Source organism: Vipera berus (assembly GCF_964194415.1).
Source record: "Vipera berus genome assembly, chromosome: 1".
NCBI lineage: Eukaryota > Metazoa > Chordata > Lepidosauria > Squamata > Viperidae > Vipera > Vipera berus.
The window spans coordinates 176820739-176839918 of record NC_138202.1 but is presented as its reverse complement, the minus strand read 5'-3'; the positions used below and the strand labels follow the sequence as shown (position 1 = coordinate 176839918).

Genomic DNA, 19180 nt, shown 5'->3' with positions numbered 1-19180 from the left:
TGAGATTAATTACTAAAGTAAATTCTTACTGGAATAGTAATAAATACTTTTTGTTCAGTTCTCCGAAGAAAATACCACCTTCAACTTGATGTATTCGAGATTTTTTAACACTTGACTAGAACTTCCAGGAAAAATATATTCTAAGAAGATTCTTTTTGCTAAGAATCACAATAATTCACTATGATTAATTTCAGTTTAAATTATGGAAAGACTCCTAAGTATGGGTCATAAAAAGATCCTTATCACCAATCTCAATACTCTAAAAAAAATGGCCAAGCACATGCTTATGTCAAGGGTTTTAAATATCAATACTAACAACTTGAACTTATACTAGAAATGTTTTAGAAGCCAATGAAGTTTTTGTAAAATTAGTAAGATGATTCTCACAATCTAACCACAAAGCTTTTTGCATTATTATCAACGTATACATCCAGAACATTAAAGAAACCTAGAGCAGCTAATCAAAACTACTCTAGCGTACTTGGGCCTCCTGTAAACTAAGAGTACTTCCAGACTATGTACTTTCTCTTTAATGCAATCCCATGCAGGGTAGAACTGTTTACCCAATTAATGGGGTTGAAATTCAATCTTCCTTGAACTACCATCTTCACGAGATGGCTATAATAATCAGTTCAGTTATGCCACTCAACTCCAAATCTTTTAATAACTTCATCAAGTGGCTTGATACAGATGCTCAGTCATTTGCAGGAATGCAGAAAAGAAGTATTAATAACATCTTGGTTTTTACAGTTGACTAGAACTTACAGTTGACTAGAGAAAATGCATTCTTTAACCAAGACACTACAGTTATAAGATGATTCTTTTTGCTAAGAATCAGAATAAAAAACAAAAATGCAAATGTTAAGACAGCACTCAGAATACCTAAAGTGAACAGATGTACCTAATTAAAAAAACATTTCCAGAATCAAGCTACATAAAAGGGTGGAGCCATACCATCCTCCAAATCTCAGAGCCAATCCAGTACGTTAATAGCATCCAAAGCCAAGCAAAGTATAGATAGTCCTTGACTTACAAGTTTGCTTAGTCACCATTCAGTTACAGTGGCACTGAAAAAAGTGACTTATGACTGTTTTTCATACTTACAACCATTGCAGCATCCCCACAGATGCTTGACAACTGACTTATATTTATGATGGTTGTAGTTTCCTACAAGCAAAGTCAATGGGGAAGCCAGATTCACTTAACAACCATGTTACTAACTTAATAACAGTGATTCACTTAACAAGTCTAGCAAAAGTCATAAAATGGGGCAAAACTCACTTAACAAATTTCTCACTTAGCAACATAAATGTGGGGCTCAATTGTGGTCGTAAGTCGAAGATTACCTGTATCAAGGAAAACCCTCAGACCTACACTTCTTTTGTCCCTGCTCTGGAGCAGGTACATCTGTCAGGAGAACCAAAGGCAATTTCAGAACCAAACCCTGCCCCGAAACATCTGAAATTACTACTGTCCCAAAAAGCTATACCACCAATAGGACAATAATAAACTGCAAAAACATGACTTGGAAAATAATGCCAACTTATGTTAATAAAAGGAAAAAACTCCCTAAATTGTATTACCTCTCAATGGTTATTTTTATCTAGATTCTAAAACATTTAAACTGAAGATTATTTTGATGTTATTTGTGACCCATGTACAAAATATCAGGTATGAGCAAGACCGTAGGATTTATCAATATATACAGCTGAATTTCCATGCAAATACTGTAGCCAACAATCAACATTTGGTGGGGGGCAGGGAAACAGCATTATTTATTTATTTATTTATTATTTGGATTTATATACCGCCCCTCTCCCGAAGGACTCGGGGCGGTGTACAGGGCAATTAAAACACTATATACAACACATAATATACAAAAATTAAAATAAATTAAACCAAGTAGCCCTAAACAATAAAACACATTCTAAAATGTAAAATGTAAAATTTTAAATCTAAAATCCCAGACCAAACTGGACTTCTGGCTAAGATGACAAAATCTCATCTTGTTTCTTCCTCCCTCCCTCTATGAATTGTTATAATCATACTGAAGCCACTTGTTAAAAACTAACTAGCAAACAAAAGCATTTATTAAATTGTTGTCTATTAATTTTGGAATTTTAGAGATAACATATCTTGTCATCATAGGGAAGCAACTTTCCCGTCTGTCTCATCTACTTGTTTCCTTCACAATCAGGAAAAACTCTTTACAGTATCAGTTGGTGATCCCATTTTTAAAGGCCAGAATCTTTGGCTAACTCTGAAGGCATTACACTTTGGGCAAGTAGCCCAACTGATTATCAATCTGGAGATACCCAGGAAGCTATTTTTACATTTGAGGTACTATCCAGAATTGAGCCAAAAGGGGTTACAAAGTTTGAGTACTTGGTTGTACTGCAGTCAATAAATAGGAATCTTTCAAAATAAGCATTAAAGTGTTAAAAAATACAGACAATTGCATTAGTATTATTCAAAAGAGGTGGAAATATAATGCCCCCCAAAAGGATTCCACAGACCATGGTGAAAGACAACAACAACAATAATAAAGTTGGAAGGGACCTTGGAGGTCATCTAATCCAACCCCCTGCTCAGGCAGGAAACCCTATACCATTTCAGACAAATGGCTGTCCAGTCTCTTCTTAAAAACTTCCAATGTTGGAGCATTCACAACTTCTGGAGGTTTTAGCCCCCAGTCCCATGATCAACACTGAAAAACAGTTGTCAATCTATCAAAACAAATTGGTTCAGTTTCAAGGTTCAGTGTCTCTAAACATTCTGTATCTTAAGCTTTCCTTAAGAAGAAGATGAGCTACCTCTAGTGGCTCTCAGAGAGAAATGCTTACTGGGCCTTAATCTGGATTATAGAGAATTTCTAAAAGCTGTTTACAAAGTACAAAGTTTAAACCTTATTGCACCCCAATTCCTATTTGGGGGATTGCTGGGAATATGACAACAAAAAAAAATCATAATGTGTCTACTACAGTTATTTTAAAAACATAAAGAAATCAATCACATTTGTAACATCAGAATAAGGTTAGAAATAAAGACCTTTTTCCTCCAAATTGCAGTTTATTTATCACTGAATAGTGAACTGAGGATTCTATGACATTGCAACTACAATTAATCAACTATTTAAAATGAAGGTCTGAAACCAAAATTATTATTGGAATAGCAACAATCCTTAAAATTAAAAAGAAGGAAGACGATTTCTATTCCTTTTTTACATCCAACTGTAAAAAACAAGATGTTGATTTTGTGTCTGAAGTTTGAGGTTCACTAGATTTTTAACTATGGGAAAGTGGTAAAGTCTATAATCTAGGCAAGTCTCCACAAGAACTCTTGCCAGGAATAATTTTAATACAAACACCTGTGTATGCATATTTAATTTAATTTAATTTAATTTAATTTAAGTGTGTATCAGATCTGATGTTCTCTCCCTGAGGTATATTTTTAAGTACTGCCTTTCCAGACCTCTTAAAATACTTAAGTCAAACTATTGTCTCCTAAATCAGAATGGCCCTAAACCTGGTATGATTCAATTTGCTCCTATCAGCAATTTCATAGGGGAGATATGGGGCATTTTATTCAAATTTAGAATATGCCCATAAAGAGAAAGAACCACTGAAACCATTCATTACATGTGGCACATTATACTGTTTGTTGTATGCCAACACCTGTATCAGCTAATAAAGCAGTATCTAACCAAATCTCCAGTTATTTTGACAAATTTACAGCTAATACTTTCGTATTCACGTGATTCAATTTCTTTAAATGTGGTAGAATTTTGTCACACAACATGTAAAATGGATAGCAATTTGATTCACATGCTTAGTTTCATAGCTAAGTTTGCAGGTGATGTTTTATGAATTGGTCATTGACTGTAATAAAATATATATTTATCTAGACAGAGTTTTTTTACTTTTACATTTATCATTTCTGTCTTTGATAAATGTGAGAGAAATCCATACTATTATCGATTTTTCTACAGTTGGTTTTTTACACTGCTTTGGATCTATTTCACTATGTATTTTTAAATTGGTTCTTTTGATAAACACGAACAAGATTCAAGTTTTTGAAAGTTATACAGTCTTGATTGTGAGATCGCTTGAGTTTTTCCAGCAGAAAATTTGCATTTAACTTGTTTTATTTACAATGTTGTCATTTTTGTACCATGGAATGCCTTTACACCTGATTTTTTTTTAGAAATTGATGATGAAACCAATAATAGGAAACTCATATAGTGCATTAAGAAAAGCATTTGCTTAAAATTAATTGCATGGATCAGAGCCATAGCTCAGTTCTCGGCTGCAGTGGCCTTCCGAAAAGGCCTTTGACTGAGAAATGCAGGCCTGGAGATGCCGCAGAAGAGGTAGGCCAATGAGGCCTGGCTGCAAGGTAAGTGGGTCCAGGATGTGTGGGGCAGCTCCACACCCCCATCCCAGCTTGATTTTTAGGTATGTTTCCTCAAAACTAGGGCTTATTTTGGGGGTAGGGTTTACTTTCGGGGAAACACGGTAACATTAATATGTACTGATATGGGCACACCTAGAAGCTGTTATTTGGCACTTGGGAAAGGTAAGAATTTGACTTCAAGTGTTACAGGAAGCTTAACATATTTCCAGCCCTGTGGTTGGTCAGAAATATTTTAATATTTTGGAGGCAGAAATTAATCTGCAATCCTTGCTCTCATAGGAACTGATCTTTTGAAAGAATCCTTGTTTTTAAAAAATAGTGGGTGAAAAAATAGGCTTTTGATAATGAAAATTAAAGTTACATTAATTAGCTAATTACAGACAATACTTTCAGAAATTTTCAAAGCTTACAAAAAATAAATGATTGAAATCATGAAGATAAAGCATTTAACAATGTTAATGTGTTGGTAAATTATATTCCAAAACTGTGCAATTTGTCTACTTTTGAAGAACTTTGGATTCACTGTTCTTGGACTGTTGTCAAAAAGAAAATCATGCATTCATAGAAAACACATAACAGATATCAAAAACTGGTAAAATGTTATCATTTGTCAAGCCTAAGCCCAAAGACGACAAAGTCAGATCTAATCGAGTTCACCTCTTGATTTGCTTACACTCAATATACAGAATCTTTGCCAGATTAAAGCTATAACCTATTCACCAGAAGGCAGGACAAGAAGCAATGGATGGAAACTAATCAAAGCAAGAAGCAACCTAGAACTAAGAAGGAATTTCCTGACAATCAGAACAATTAATCAGTGGAACAACCTGCCTCCAGAAGTTATGAATGCTCCAACACTGGAAGTTTTTAAGAAGAGACTGGACAGACGTTTGTCTGAAATGGTACAAGGTTTCCTGCCTGAGCAGGGGGTTGGACTAGATGATCTCCAAGGTCCCTTCCAACATTATACAAAACATTTATTCATAAAACATGAAACTCAGTCAACTGAACATTCAAACTGACTGGCACTAATGGTTGACACGGGTTGCTGCCAGCATCCTAGGTATCAACCAGGTATCTCCTTAAAATGTAAGATGTTTTGAGTAGTGCAGTTTTTTGTAGCTTTGCTGGAGTTATTGCAGGAAGCTGCAATTTCTTGATGCGTTTTGCAAGGTTTTTGGACATAGTTCCCAGTGCCCCGATGACAATGGGTATCACTGTTACATGCTTCATCCATAATTGCACAGTTTCGATGGCCAGGTCGCGGTATTTTGTAATTTTTTTCAGTTCTTTTTCTTCGACTCTGGCACCTCCTGGTACAGCGATATCAATCAACTGTACGCTTCGGTTCTCTACAACTGTGATATCTTGTGTGTTGTGTTCCAAATGGCGATCTGTCTGTATTCGGAAGTCCCACAAGATCTTCACCCTCTCATTCTCGACAACTTTTTCCACCCTATGTTCCCATGACTTTTCGGACACAGGCAAGTCGTATTTTTTACACAATGCACAGTGGATTAGTTTAGCAACTTGGTCATGTCTAGCTTTGTAATCAGTTTGCGCAATTTTGGATATCTTTGAACCAGGAGGCAGTTTTATTATGCTCCACTGGGTTTTCCCACAGTTCTTTCCAGAAGGTTTTTTCTTTACAAGGTAGAACAGTGATTTGGATTTTATTTTCATCAAGTGACTGATAGAAGAAGTGCTGGTTTCTTCTGAACTGGATGTTTTCACGATATTGTTTTATTCGTCCTTCATATCTTTCGATTTTCTTTGCTGTTGCTATTACACGCTGTTTTAGGTTTTCCATGATTTCTGTTATTATTTTTTCCTCCAGGTTATATTTTTTGTATAAACTATTTTTCAGCTTTTCGTTCTTTAGTTTTCCTTCTTTCAAGTATTTCAATTTGTTGACATCTCCTCGTGGTTTTTTTGTTTTATTTTCAAGTCGAATTTTCCACTTTGGTGTTCCAGTGGGTTTCTTTTTTGGCATTTTATAACCCAATTCTGCAGATATAATGGTGGCTGTACTGTACATTAGTTGGTTTGTTTCATACAGTGGGGTGGATGGGATGGAAGTTACAATGTTGTTCACAGCATTTAGTAGATCTTTCACTCGTTTGCTATGCACTTCATGGATGGCAGGCAGTCTTTTTCTTTCTGTGTTTTCTTGTGGTGTGGTTTTCAATGTTTTCTTTCAGCATTTTTGCTAGATTACTTAGCTCTACACTTTCAAGTTGTTGCACAGGGGAATCTTCATCCTGTGTGGTGCCTTCTTCCGCTGGTTGGTCAGTTTGTTGGTCAATTTGTTCAGGTATTGGAACAATTTCTTCAACCTGCCTCCAGAAGTTATGAATGCTCCAACACTGGAAGTCTTTAAGAAGAGACTGGACAGACATTTTGTCTGAAATGGTACAAGGTTTCCTGCCTGAGCAGGGAGTTGGACTAGATGATCTCCAAGGTCCCTTCCAACTTTTATTATTATTATTATTATTATTATTATTATTATTATTATTATTATTATTATTATTATTATTATTATTATTATTATTATTATCATCATCATCATCATCATTATTATTGTCTCATTTTGGGTTATGGCAATACAGTGACATAATTAATAGTATTTTATTTGATGAAGCTAATTTTCTTTTTGTTTTATTTATTCTTTTAATACTCTGCTATTTCTACTTTTTTATTTTTACATTTTTTCTTCCTTTTTGTAGTATTTTTTTTAAAAAACAGTAAACTATTCCATTTAAATCAAAGTTAGTTTGCATGTTTTTGAACTCCAAGCTCCATACCCAGTATGCCCAAATAATAGGACTACATAAATTTTAAATAATTATAAAATAAGCCACATAAATTGGATAAATCATTAAGATGGGAAATGTATATCACCGTCATACAAAGGGATACATACATATTACATTCCCACTCATACATATGTGTAGGAAAGGGGAGACAATAAAAGAAATTGAAAGATAGGCTGCTGCCAGTTTTTGAGGTTGGCCAGGTCAGGAAACAGACACTGCAAAGACTACTGGAACTCTATTGTTGTAGGGTTTAATAACTGAATCTTTAAAGCCTGAAGAGGTTTCCCACTTGCCCGTTCTTACATCAAAGTGAATTTCTTTCCCAGGACTGAATTAATGTTTACTTAACTGTTCATGCCTTGCTTCTTCAAAATTATCTCCATACCTCTCTAAAGCTGCTGTCAGATAGTAGCATATATCCCAATGGAAGGTAAGCAAATATATATTCCCTGGTACTGTAGACGACATTATTAAATAGTGTGATAATGCTACCAGAGGAAATGCCCACATCTTTATGGCTGACTAATAGCAACACCGAGAGATGAGGATTTGTGGAAATGTCTCTTAAATGTCTTCTATGAAATGTTGACCAAAGTCAGTATAAAAGAGTAAAAGGATACAAATCTGGCAATAGAAATGGCACTATCCTCCATCGCCTGCCGCCTCTTAGCCACAGTGCGGCTCAGCACAGGCGAGTCTGGCACCAGCCGAGGGCAACCCTGCACCCTCAAAGCTCTCTCACCTGACCACTAGTCCAGCCTTCCTATAGCCAGTCTTTTCTGGCCAGCCTCTCCAGCATGCCGCCGCCACGCATTTTCTCTGGCTCTCGCTCCCAGCAGGGATGACCTCCCCCACCCGGGCAACGGAAGCTGGGAGGCTGCGGGACCCTTTGGGAAATGCCTGCCAGACTCGGGCTGAGCTCTCCTTTGGCACACCAGAGCGCCTCCCTGTCCTGCACAAACTTTGTTAACCTCTTGCCGCGGCTAAGCAACAGGATGGCAGAGCCCAGCGAGGTGTGAACCACCTGCTTTCTGTGGAGGGGATTGCAGAAACCCCGGTCGAGTGTTCAGGAGGAAAGGCGGGGCTCCCTCCCTTCTTTCGGTGAGCGCAAAAGACGTCTGGACAGAAGAAGCCTAGCCAGGTTCTGCCACCTGAAACTGGACACCAGCTAGGCATTAGGTTTCCACTTGTCGGTACCCTCACCACCCCCAAGCGTTCTTTTACTAACCTGCTTTCAGCTGCATTCTGTTTCTCCACTTCTCTGCCTTCTCCACGTGTTTGGTTAAAAAAGAAAAAAAAGTTCCATGAGACTTCTCGCAAGATCTCGCGAGAAGTTAGAAAGTCTCATGGAACTTTTTTTGTCCCACAAACACGCGACTGAGAAGTCGCCTCTCAGTCGCGTGTTTGCTGGACAAAAAAAGTTCCATAACACTTTCTAACTTCTTGTGAGATCTCGCAAGAAGTTAGAAAGTCTCATGGAACTTGTTTTTCTTTTTTTACCAAACACGTGGCAAAGGCAGAGAAACGGAGAAATGGAATGCAGCTGAAAGCAGGTTACTAAAAAAACGCTTTTTACTTTTTTATATTTTTTTTAGTGCTGTTCAACCCGTCCTACGCGTACCACCAACCACGTGCTCGCGTACCACTAGTGGTACGCATACCATCGGTTGAAAAGCCCTGCTCTAGCCTACCGAAGAGGAGGAATGGGAGAGAGGGGCATAACAGCAGCCTTCCAGTTCTTGAAAACCTGTCACAAAGAAGAGAGGACTGACTTATTCTCTAAGGCAAGGCTTTTCAACCCGTGGTACGAGTACCACTGGTGGTATGTCGGCAACTGGCAGGTGGTATGCTTACGGCAGGTTGAAAAGCACTGTAAAAAACAGTGTAAAAGTGTAGCCCTGTGGGAGACTCAGCTGGAGCTGTGGTGTTGCCAGGGTTCTGCTGAGCGCCAAGGATCAGTTCGGGGCTCCAGCTGATTGGTGCACAGCTCAGGCTGACTGGCGCTTGCGTCCACCTGCTTCGTCCTGCAAAGCGGAGCTCATCCGGCGCTCTTGCCCAATGTCATGCCAGCAGCCCCGGCAGGATCAGGAAGGCTCCGAAGGCTGTAGCTGCAGTGGGGAGGTGAAAGCAGGATCCAGCCCCATTGGGATCAGGAAGGCTCCGAAGGAGGTAGTTCTAAAATCAATGTGCTGCTGCTAGGGAGGAGAATCAAAATAGGGCAAAACAAGCATAGTCCATCATGATTTTCCTCTGGTTTTCCTGTCCCTTCCTGGGCTATTAAAATCACATTGGCAAGGTCTGTACTGAACACCTGGTTGCAAACTACTCAACCGGATTTTAACCTAGCCCCTTGTGCAATCCTAAACCACATTCTGGATGTAAGAGGATGTAGTAACAGGAGAGAGCTGCAAAATTGATTCTTTATTTATTCTTCTTTGCTAGCAATATCTACGGTCTTTGATGACTTTGCTAGCAACCTGCAGGCTGTGAACTTTCCTTTCCTTCTTGGAGAAAGAATTCAGAAATGCTAGATTTATTTTTCCTGCTAATTACAGTATATTTTGTGGGTTTTTTAAGGAGCTGTGAGAAAAAGATGTGTCTGAAAATTAAAGGATGTATGGATTGAGTTGTGGGACAGGAAAGGGAAGTACATGGACTTATGCATTTTCAGTTGCAGATTATCTTCATTCTTCATAGGCTGGTATTGCAGATTAACTAAGTTTTTCTGGGTTCTGATTTTAAGGTGAGTGTCCTGAGCTACACAGGCCTTTGATCATCTTCTTACATACATAATAATAAAATAAACTAATAACTAAAGGCTCAAAGGGAAGGCAGATTAGAAAGAACAAGACCTTTGGGGGTCTTCAATTCCCTCCCTGTTAAAGAGTTCCTTAATAAGGTTTGCTCTTCCTTCCTAACATCAATAAAGGTGGTTTTTCCAGAAAATATGTGAAGAGCTATAATTAGTGATTTAACTATGTTTTCTTTTTGGCTCTGTTTAATTTATATAATGTATGTTTAATCGAGGAAAGCTAGGAGAGGTAGAAGTGACCAATATGGAGGCTGCACCTTGCCCTCCAGATCTACCTCCCCTGCAGATCTCTGGAGAGGAGGAGGGGGTGGCAGGGGAGCTGTGTGAGGGAAGAATGCCCCAACAAACCAGCATCCTTACCACGCACAAATGGAAACGGGAATTCCCTTTCGAGAAGACCCAGCCTCCCTTGTGCAGGACCTGGGAGTGCTCTCCCCTGCCACCTCCTCTTGCTCTCCACAGATTTGTCAAGGCAAGTTGGACTTTGAGGAAACGGCCTCCTGCAAACTTTCTCCTTCACACTTCCACACACAGCAGCGTCGTCCTCCACTTCCTGCTTTGCCGGGAGGGGACAGGGAAACACCAATGTTGTCTGGCATTGGGAGAAGAACGTCTCTTTTGGAATTCTACGTGCGCACACGCACATACACACACCACACAAAACATCCCAAGCTTGGAGACTTTTATCCACATCTGAGCTAGCAAACTGCCAATCATGCCTGGGCTTGGGGAGAAGACCCTCTCCTTCCTCTGTGGATAAAAGTCCCCAAACTTGGAATACAGTTTGTGCATGCGTGCGCATGGCTGCTAGCAGTTTGGGGAGGCAAGGAGTTTGTGGGGCACCGAGTTGTCCCCACATTGAGTTAGCTGGTGAGATTTGTTCCGTTCCAACCCAGCTGTCTCGAGTCAGCTGTCTCCAATGAGTGCTGATGAGCAGGCCACGGCCACCTGCTAGGCAACTGGCAGTACTTGAATATTGCCATATCCTAACAAGTGGTACAATCTCTGAAAACGCTGAAAAGTCCTGCTCTACGGCACCAGAGTGCAGGATAAGAAGTAATCAGCGTAAGCTTGTTAGAAACAGATCCAGCATAGAAGCAAAGAGAAATTTTCCAACAGAAAGAGAAATTAATCAGTGGACTAGTTTGCCTCCTGGGGTTGTGATTGCTCCATCCCTGGAGATTTAAAAAAATAAACTGAATAACCATTTGACGGGGATAGTATAAGGCAGGGGTCCCCAACCTATGGGCCACGGGATAGGTGGGACAGTGCGCGCACATGTTTACGCGCACTCACCCCCACTTGCGCTAGCACCCGCGGACCTGTTTGCGAATGTGCACGGGCCTAGCAGCAGCGGCTAGCGCCTGCATGCCAACACAAACAGAACCGCTAGGGCCCACAGGGTTTGCACAGCCCATTTGCACATACACATGGGGCTAATGGCGGTGGCGGCTAGCGCCTGCGCACCTACACAAATGGGACCGCTGGTGCCATGCAGGTGTGTGTGACCCATTTGCGCACGCACATGGGGTGCTAGCAGTGGCGGCAGCTAATGCCCGTGTGACTGCACAAAGAGGGCCACTAGCACCGTGTGGGTTGCGTGGCCATTTGCGCATGCTTACTGTGAAAGAGTCCTCCGGAGCTGCGGAGTGGCTGGGGCGAGGCAAAGACCCCAGGCTCACTTCCAGGTCACCCCCCTCCCCCATGAGAAAGGAGGAGGAGGGGGCAGAGACAGGAGAAGCTATAAAAGGAGGCAGTTTGGGCAGGAGAGGAAGAGAGAAAAAAAGAAGCTGCCTTGGGAGGAGGTGGTCAGCTCTACTGCACCGAAGGGAAAGGAGGAAGAGGAGGGTGGGGGGAAAGGAGATCAAGCAGGTCAGCCATGAGCCGATCTACAACTTCTATGGCAGCCACCTGTGCTGGCAGCAACAAACAGGCAAGAAATGCAGCGGGGGAGAGGTCGCCCTCCATGAGGAATGAAGAAAGGCAGCAATGAAGAGGCAGCATCAGCTGGAGGTGAGGCATGGAGGGAAGGAGGTAGATGTAGAGTGGAAGGATTCTTATGTGCTTTTGTGACTTTGAAGTTCTGGGATTTGTGCAACGTGGGCTTTGTATTCTTAAGGAGTATTTGGCAATTTCTATTTGGCTGATGGCTGATGTCTCATGTTAGCTGCCTTAGCCAACAGCCGTAATTACTACATTCTTTTTTCTTCCGTCTAAGTGCCAGCTGCGCTCCTTAACTTTCTTTTCTAGCCAGTAGGTAATTCTTAAAGGGGAATGTGTCTTTTTAAGCTAATTCCCTCAATGAGTTGTCTTTTCTGTCTCTGGAGGCTTTTCCTTGTTTGATGAATATATGGAAGAGGGAAAATATGGGGTGGGGTTCAAATTTTTCCTTCAGGAGAATATAGAAATGAGAAAGAGGGAGGCAGGGGAGGGAAGGAGGGAGGGAAGGAGGGAGAGAAGGAAGTCCCGCCTTAGCACTTGGCCACCAGCAGCCCTACCATTGACTTTGCTTGTCAAAAAGTTGCAAAAGGTGATCACATGACCCTGGGACACTGACCATCATAAATATGAATCAGTTGCCAAGCATCCGAATATAAATCACATGACCCTGGGCATGCTGCAATGGTCATAAGTGTGAAAAATGGTCATAAGTCATTTCAGTGCAACTGCAACTTTGAACAGGGGTTGTTTTTTTTTGTCATCAAGTTTTTGACACCTTGCTAGGTGGTCCTCGAATACTGCCATATCCTAAAAGTGGTACAATCAGTGAAAAGGTGGAAAAGCCCTGGACTAGAAGGCCTCTGAGGTCCCTTCTAGCCCTTTGATGCTATGATTCTAATTAATCTCTTAGATGAATGAAGACTTTTTTACTCTCTGGAAATTTTATTTTTAAAAACAAAAGTACAGCAAGAACCTATTGTCCATAGCAGCATATGAAATAGATGCCTTAAAGAAAGAAAAACAACAATAGATCTTTAAGTAACCATAAGTGAAGTCCATGAAAAGCACCAAAAGAAGCCAGTTTGGGCTTACCCCAACCAAGACAGAACAGCAAGAGGCAGTTCTGCCAAATAGTTCAATCTAATGAATCTATATACAACTCCTTACACAACTCCATACACGGCATTAATAGCAGTGGGAATTTTTTTGCTACATTTTTGAGACTGGCATCATGATGACCACAGGGAAGTTACCTCCTGACTATCCTAAAATAATTAAAACTGTGTTTTAAATCATCTTTCTTTTATCCCCAGGGGGAAAAGGCAGGCTATTCTTCAGTCAGGCAGTAAATATTCAGGCACTAATTTTATGTGGTAAAAATCTGTGTGAAATAGAGTGATTTATTATTCTTTTTAATCAAAAAGAGCAAACTTTCATTTAGCTGCATATGAACTGATAATCTAAATTATAACTCTTCATAAGAAATGAAAGATTAATTCTATGTTACAAACTCATGCTTTTCTGCCAAATATTCTCTATTTAAAGAACCTCTTGGACACATTCACATGGCATAAGCATATATGGCATAAGCATGTAATATCCCTTAGTGTACCAGCTAAATGTTCCTGTTACTTCATACACTAATCAACAGCCACATCAAACCTAAAACATCCTACAGCTTGATTTAGCTTATTTCCTTTATTTGATAACACAAGGGAATCATAAGAACATGGCATGATAAACTTCAAACAAGCCAGTGACAGCCACTGGAGAAGCTTTCCAGAAAGCTGGGAGTAGCTTTAATAGTCCAGAATTGATGAAGCTAGTATCTGCTTCAACTTGAATCCTGATTACATAATATACACAAAAAACCCCTTAGATTTAATAACGGTTTGAACATAGTTTCCACCCTGGAAATTCAGATATTCAACATCCTTAGGATTAAAATACAATTTTCTTGGATAAAATGTGAAGCAATTGGATCAATATTGAACATTTTAAAATCTTCATGTTTAAATACATTTTTCAAAAAATGTAAAAAATAATTGAAAATATGTTTATATGGTATGTTTATAATCTTATGATAATGCAGAAAATTATTTTTATGAACCTCAATTAGCAATTTTCACATATACTTTTTTAATTTGGAGACTACCTATTTATATTAAATATGTATTTGTCCAACAATTAACTGGTTTAGCAGACATCACATACAATGGAAAATTGATGTCTACTCCCCATTAAATTGACAGTTTAGCTATAAAAATGAGGATTTATCCATTAAATCAATGTTTTACTGCAAATTAGGCCATTTATGTTAATTATATAATTATATAATTACACAAATGATGTAAATTGATGCAAATGGTGTAAATTGATAAAGACATGCTGATTTAATGAACACCTCGCATTCCTCCAACCAATACAATAAATTGATTATTTATTGTATAAAGTTTTTTTAGTATACCTGCACCATGCAACAAAGCTGCTTTGAGTAAAAAAAAACACAGAATATAACTCCACCTTTGAGAAAATATAGATATAAATTTAAGACTTTCTTTTCTGCTTAGCAGGTGTCAAAACAAATTAAGGCAACAACCCAGGTTCAGGCTTTTTTAGTTTTGTTCACTTAACAAAAGAACTAACAGGCAGTCCCCACGTTAAGGGGACTTACGGACTACTTTTACTTACAAACAGATTACCATAAAGCCTATTACATTAAAAAACTGAATACAAATACAAATGATTCACAATAATAAACATGCACCATTTTATGACACTCATGAAAACATTGCATGGCTTCAGTAATTTGTTGGCTCAAAAAAGAAGAATGATGTCTACCATTTTAAGTAGGATCACGATATTAAATAAGTATTCTGACTTATCTGCGAATTTGGTTTAAAGACAGACTTAGGAACAGATCTCAATTGTAACCCAGGGTCTGCCTATATTAACAATTTATGACACACTTTTGATTAATATGTAATATATCCCTCATTCACCTAATAAAGCAAGGGTAAAATAATACAGTAATACTACCCATGTTTTCACCCATGATATTATAATATCATTCCACAACACAGCACTTTATTTGTTTATAATAAATAAAAAACCCAATTATCAAAGCTTTCTGGATCGTTCACAACAAACCCACTAAAAAAACCAAATCAAGTTAAAACATATACAGTAAAATCCAAAAGTCATTCACCAAATTAGTAAGGAGCCAATTGCATGTCATAATTTTTCAGATTTTAAATTTAGAAATTTAAATTTAAAATTCAGATTTTAAATTTAGAAATTTAAAGGCTCAGACTGTATATCAATAATTGTATTTACTTCTTCAGTTGTGAGATGAAAAGAAGGAAATCTATAGGTTAAAAATGCAAATTTGTACGTTGAGTATGAACATGCTTGGGCAAAACTAACTGATTGCACTTAGTGACATAAACACCAAAATGTGCCAAAACTAACTTGTACTGTCCTCAGCTGGAAATATTGCATGTGACAGGGGTATAGTTAAGACTGGTAACCTAGTTTATATCCTTTGTATATTATTAAAGCAATGAGTGGCAACAGTTAGTATCTATGTATCCAACAGGTGACAACAATGGCATATGAAAATGGTAAAGATCATGGGAAGGAGGGAGGGAGGGAAGGAAGGAAATGAAGCAAAGAGATGTAGGAAAGTTGTAGTACTGCTAAGTGAACATAGCCTGATCCTGTGGAGTATTTTGATGAATACATACAGGGACAAGCTCATTTTTTGGAAAATTGTGAATATTTTGAATGAAAAAAAATGTTCTTCTCAGTTACCTGTTGAGAGTGAATGGGAAGGATGATTGTTTAATAAGCGTGTGCTTAGAAAAACGTCTGTTCCTTACTAGAGTTAATGAAGGCTGCAAGGCAATGAGTAATTCCAAATGCAGGACAGCCCCCCCCCCTTTTTGTCAACAATATAACTTGGGGGAAAAGTCCATGGGAAAAAGAAAGAAGTGAATGAAAGAAACTAGACTGAAAATAGAATAACTTCATGGAAAGACAGCATGAGCTCTCTTTTAAAAAAATAGAAAATAATCTCCACCGAATAAATGAATAAAAAAGAGCTGCTTGAAAGATATTGAAAATAATGTGCTACAAAGGTGCAGACTTCATTTTTGCTTTTCAGCAGGGAATTTAGAAATAATCTAAAGAAATCTACTCTGCTCCTGTACAAATCTCAAAAACAATTCGGAGGACTTATTTTAACATTATAGCTGACTATCCAAAACTGTTCCTCCTTGACTATTGTCCCTTAAGTTCTACATTTTTCATTGGAATACTTCAGATCCATAATATAACATACTGATAAAGATTCCCTTGGCATGTATTATTTTAGCAAAATCTTTCAAAAATGCAGTCATTCCCAGGTCAAGCTAACAGAATTCATCTTTAAGCATTATGATTAAAATCAAAACCAATAACATTTTTGCAACCACAATGCATGCAGCAATTTAAAGCAATATGGCAAAAATGTTTTATTTTGTTACAGTATCACAAAGAAAAATCTTATGTTCACCTTGGACTATAAACTCATTGTATATAAAGAATAATATTGTGAAGCCATACATGCCCATGACAGACTACTGTAAGTACAAAAGCTTTCCGATTATAGAATTTAATATCCAATTCAGGAAAAACAAACAAATCACAGTGCACATTTTCTTACTGCTTTTTAAAACTCTCAGTCCTTCTCCTGATCTTCAAATATGTATATCTGTATGCATGAAAATAGAAACTTATGAATATGCTTTGCTTCCAAAAACATATTTTACTTATTTACACTGTACACAGAAAAAGGAAAGTTCTAAAACTCCAGAATTTTTCAGTGCTACATACGTTTTAATCTTCAAATCAGAAACATGTTATAAAACAGATATGAAAAGGAAAATATTACATAAGAGAATTACCCATCTTTGTCTATTCTTTAAAACCCAGATGTGTTTAAGTGACTGATAATTTAAATTTCACATTCAAGATTACAGAGTTAACTAAACCAATTTCATAAGTAATAAAAACCTATCTGATAATCAAAAAGAAACTGCAGTTTCATAACTCCCCCATGAAGCAAGATCCTTGCATTCAATTGTTCAACACATCTTCTTTGTCAACAGAAAGCTGTAATTACATCTTAATTTACAAGCCATCTCCCCAGCAAAATCTGACTGTTTTTTTTACATCTTAGAATTGAATAATGATGTTTTAACTGGTCATACTAACTTCTCTGAGAAAAATATTTGAAATACAAAATACTAACTAATCACCAAGCAGAAAGCTACTAAATTATATTACTATATACTATATTAATAATGCTGCACACTAATAATAGGTACTAAGAACATCACTCCCTGTTTGTAAATGAGATAAAATGCAATTAGTCTATCTATCATCTATCTATCTATCTATCTATCTATCTATCTATCTATCTATCTTTCTTATCTATCCATCCACCTTATGTAGCTGCCCATTTCACTAAAAGCAACAGCTAAAATGCATATAAAGTCCTAAGCTAAAAAGATTTCCTTATGATTTCAATTTAAATCTTGAAGCATCATGACAGTCTCTAGCTTTGTTTATCCAGGAGAAAATCAGGGTGGTGTTGTTGTTGTTTTGAAGAATAAGCAGAAATCAGAACAGTAATCAGCTAGCCAGCCACATATTCAGCTCATTACCACGTCTCAATAGGAGCCTTGAAGCTCAGTACAGTTTGACATCACATTCAGAACTGGTGCCAAATCACAATTTTAGCAAATCAGGCAGTCTGATAAACCAGAGCTTTGAATTATGTTATTAATTCATACCTTCTTGTAAGGAACACAATATTAACATTACAGGACAGTCGTTATTAAATGGGGCACCACCGACGGGGAAAAAAGAAATCCTTAATAAAGGTACATGTAATATCTCTTGCGGAGTAGCATTACACGTGGAGTCAGGGATGTATTCTTGTCGCCTGTGAAAAATTTCCTTACCTATTAGTCCAAAATCACCTTTTGCCCTTATTAACTAAAGTGCAGCAAGCAGAAATACAGCACACTATTCCAGTTACAGAATGGGGAACATTTTGTATTTCAACGATCCCAGATAGCTGTGAGTTCCAGGCGTTATCAGCCTGTGCAGAGGACGCATCTTTCCAAAAGGAAATCTTTGGATTAGGGGCACCTCTCTCAAATCTAGACCCAACGGCTTTTTGCGTGGGCATTCAACGAGCAGCCACCTCTTCTCTCCCTCTTTCTCGTTCTCATACTACTCCAAGCTCCTTCTAGGCCTCAAAGGCCAGTTGAGATGCCTTGGATGGAGAGAAGAGAGACATCGATATTCCGTACGGCAAGCATGCAAGCAAGCAAGCAAGCATGCATGTATGCATGCATATGAGCGCGCACTCAGAGCGTTCATCCCTTCTCTTTGTCGCAGCCAGGGGGCAATGGGAAAGACAGCCACCGCACCGTACCTGGATGTAGTTGGTCTCGCAGTATTCGGCCACCCGTTCGAGGTTGGTATAGCTGTCGAAGAGGGCCCGGCGCCCTCCCGGGATCTCCTCCTCCAGCAGCATCTGCAGCTCCGCCATCTTCACATTCTCGCGCGCGCGCCTGCGCGCTCAGCCCCGCCCCTCTGTTCCCTCTTTTCCACCCACCCCCCAAAAAAAACCCCAGGCGTCCGGCCTTTTGTCCACAACGCCTACAGCAGTCTGGTTCGCGTCCTCCGCCGCTAACGCAGCGCTCGCCGACCCCCCACCTGGCCGTGAGGTTTAAGTTCACCCTCTGCCTCCCACCCACTGCCCGCTCCTCCGCTGAGGCGCGGCGCAAGAGACCAAAGGCAGCAGCGGCGGCGGCGGCCACTGCGCATGCGCCAAAGCTTTCCATGAAAATTCTTTTTCGCGCGCCCCCTTTCCCGGCGATTCCCTCCCGCCCACCGCTTTCTGTTCCCACTTCCGGTGTCTGCATCCCGACGGAGGGGGTGGGTGGGGAGAGCTGAAGGTGGGGGCTACCCGGAGAGCAGAAAGAGTGCTGCGTCCACTTGTCTTTCTGGCTTCCGGGAGGAGAAAAGTGCGTGGGGAAAGGTTTGCGAGGGATTGTATTCAGACTGCGTCCGACGAGCCACTAGGGTACCACGATAGTGACGGGAGAGGAGGCGGGAGAAATAGCATGTCTCCAACTGCCTA

The 19180-nt window shown here is 39.3% G+C and overlaps 1 protein-coding gene across 5 annotated transcripts in view; it reads right to left on the bottom strand.

Moving 5' to 3' along the window:
* Positions 1-18629, bottom strand: part of ABI2 (abl interactor 2) — a 58445-nt gene extending 39816 nt beyond the window's left edge. For all 5 annotated transcript variants that reach the window (XM_081316924.1, XM_081316921.1, XM_081316922.1 and 2 more), the window contains exon 1: positions 18470-18629. In XM_081316924.1, the coding sequence (XP_081173050.1) occupies positions 18470-18586 (117 nt within the window). In that variant the 5' untranslated portion in view covers positions 18587-18629. The remainder of the gene's footprint in view (positions 1-18469) is intronic.
* Positions 18630-19180: the final 551 nt, after the last annotated feature.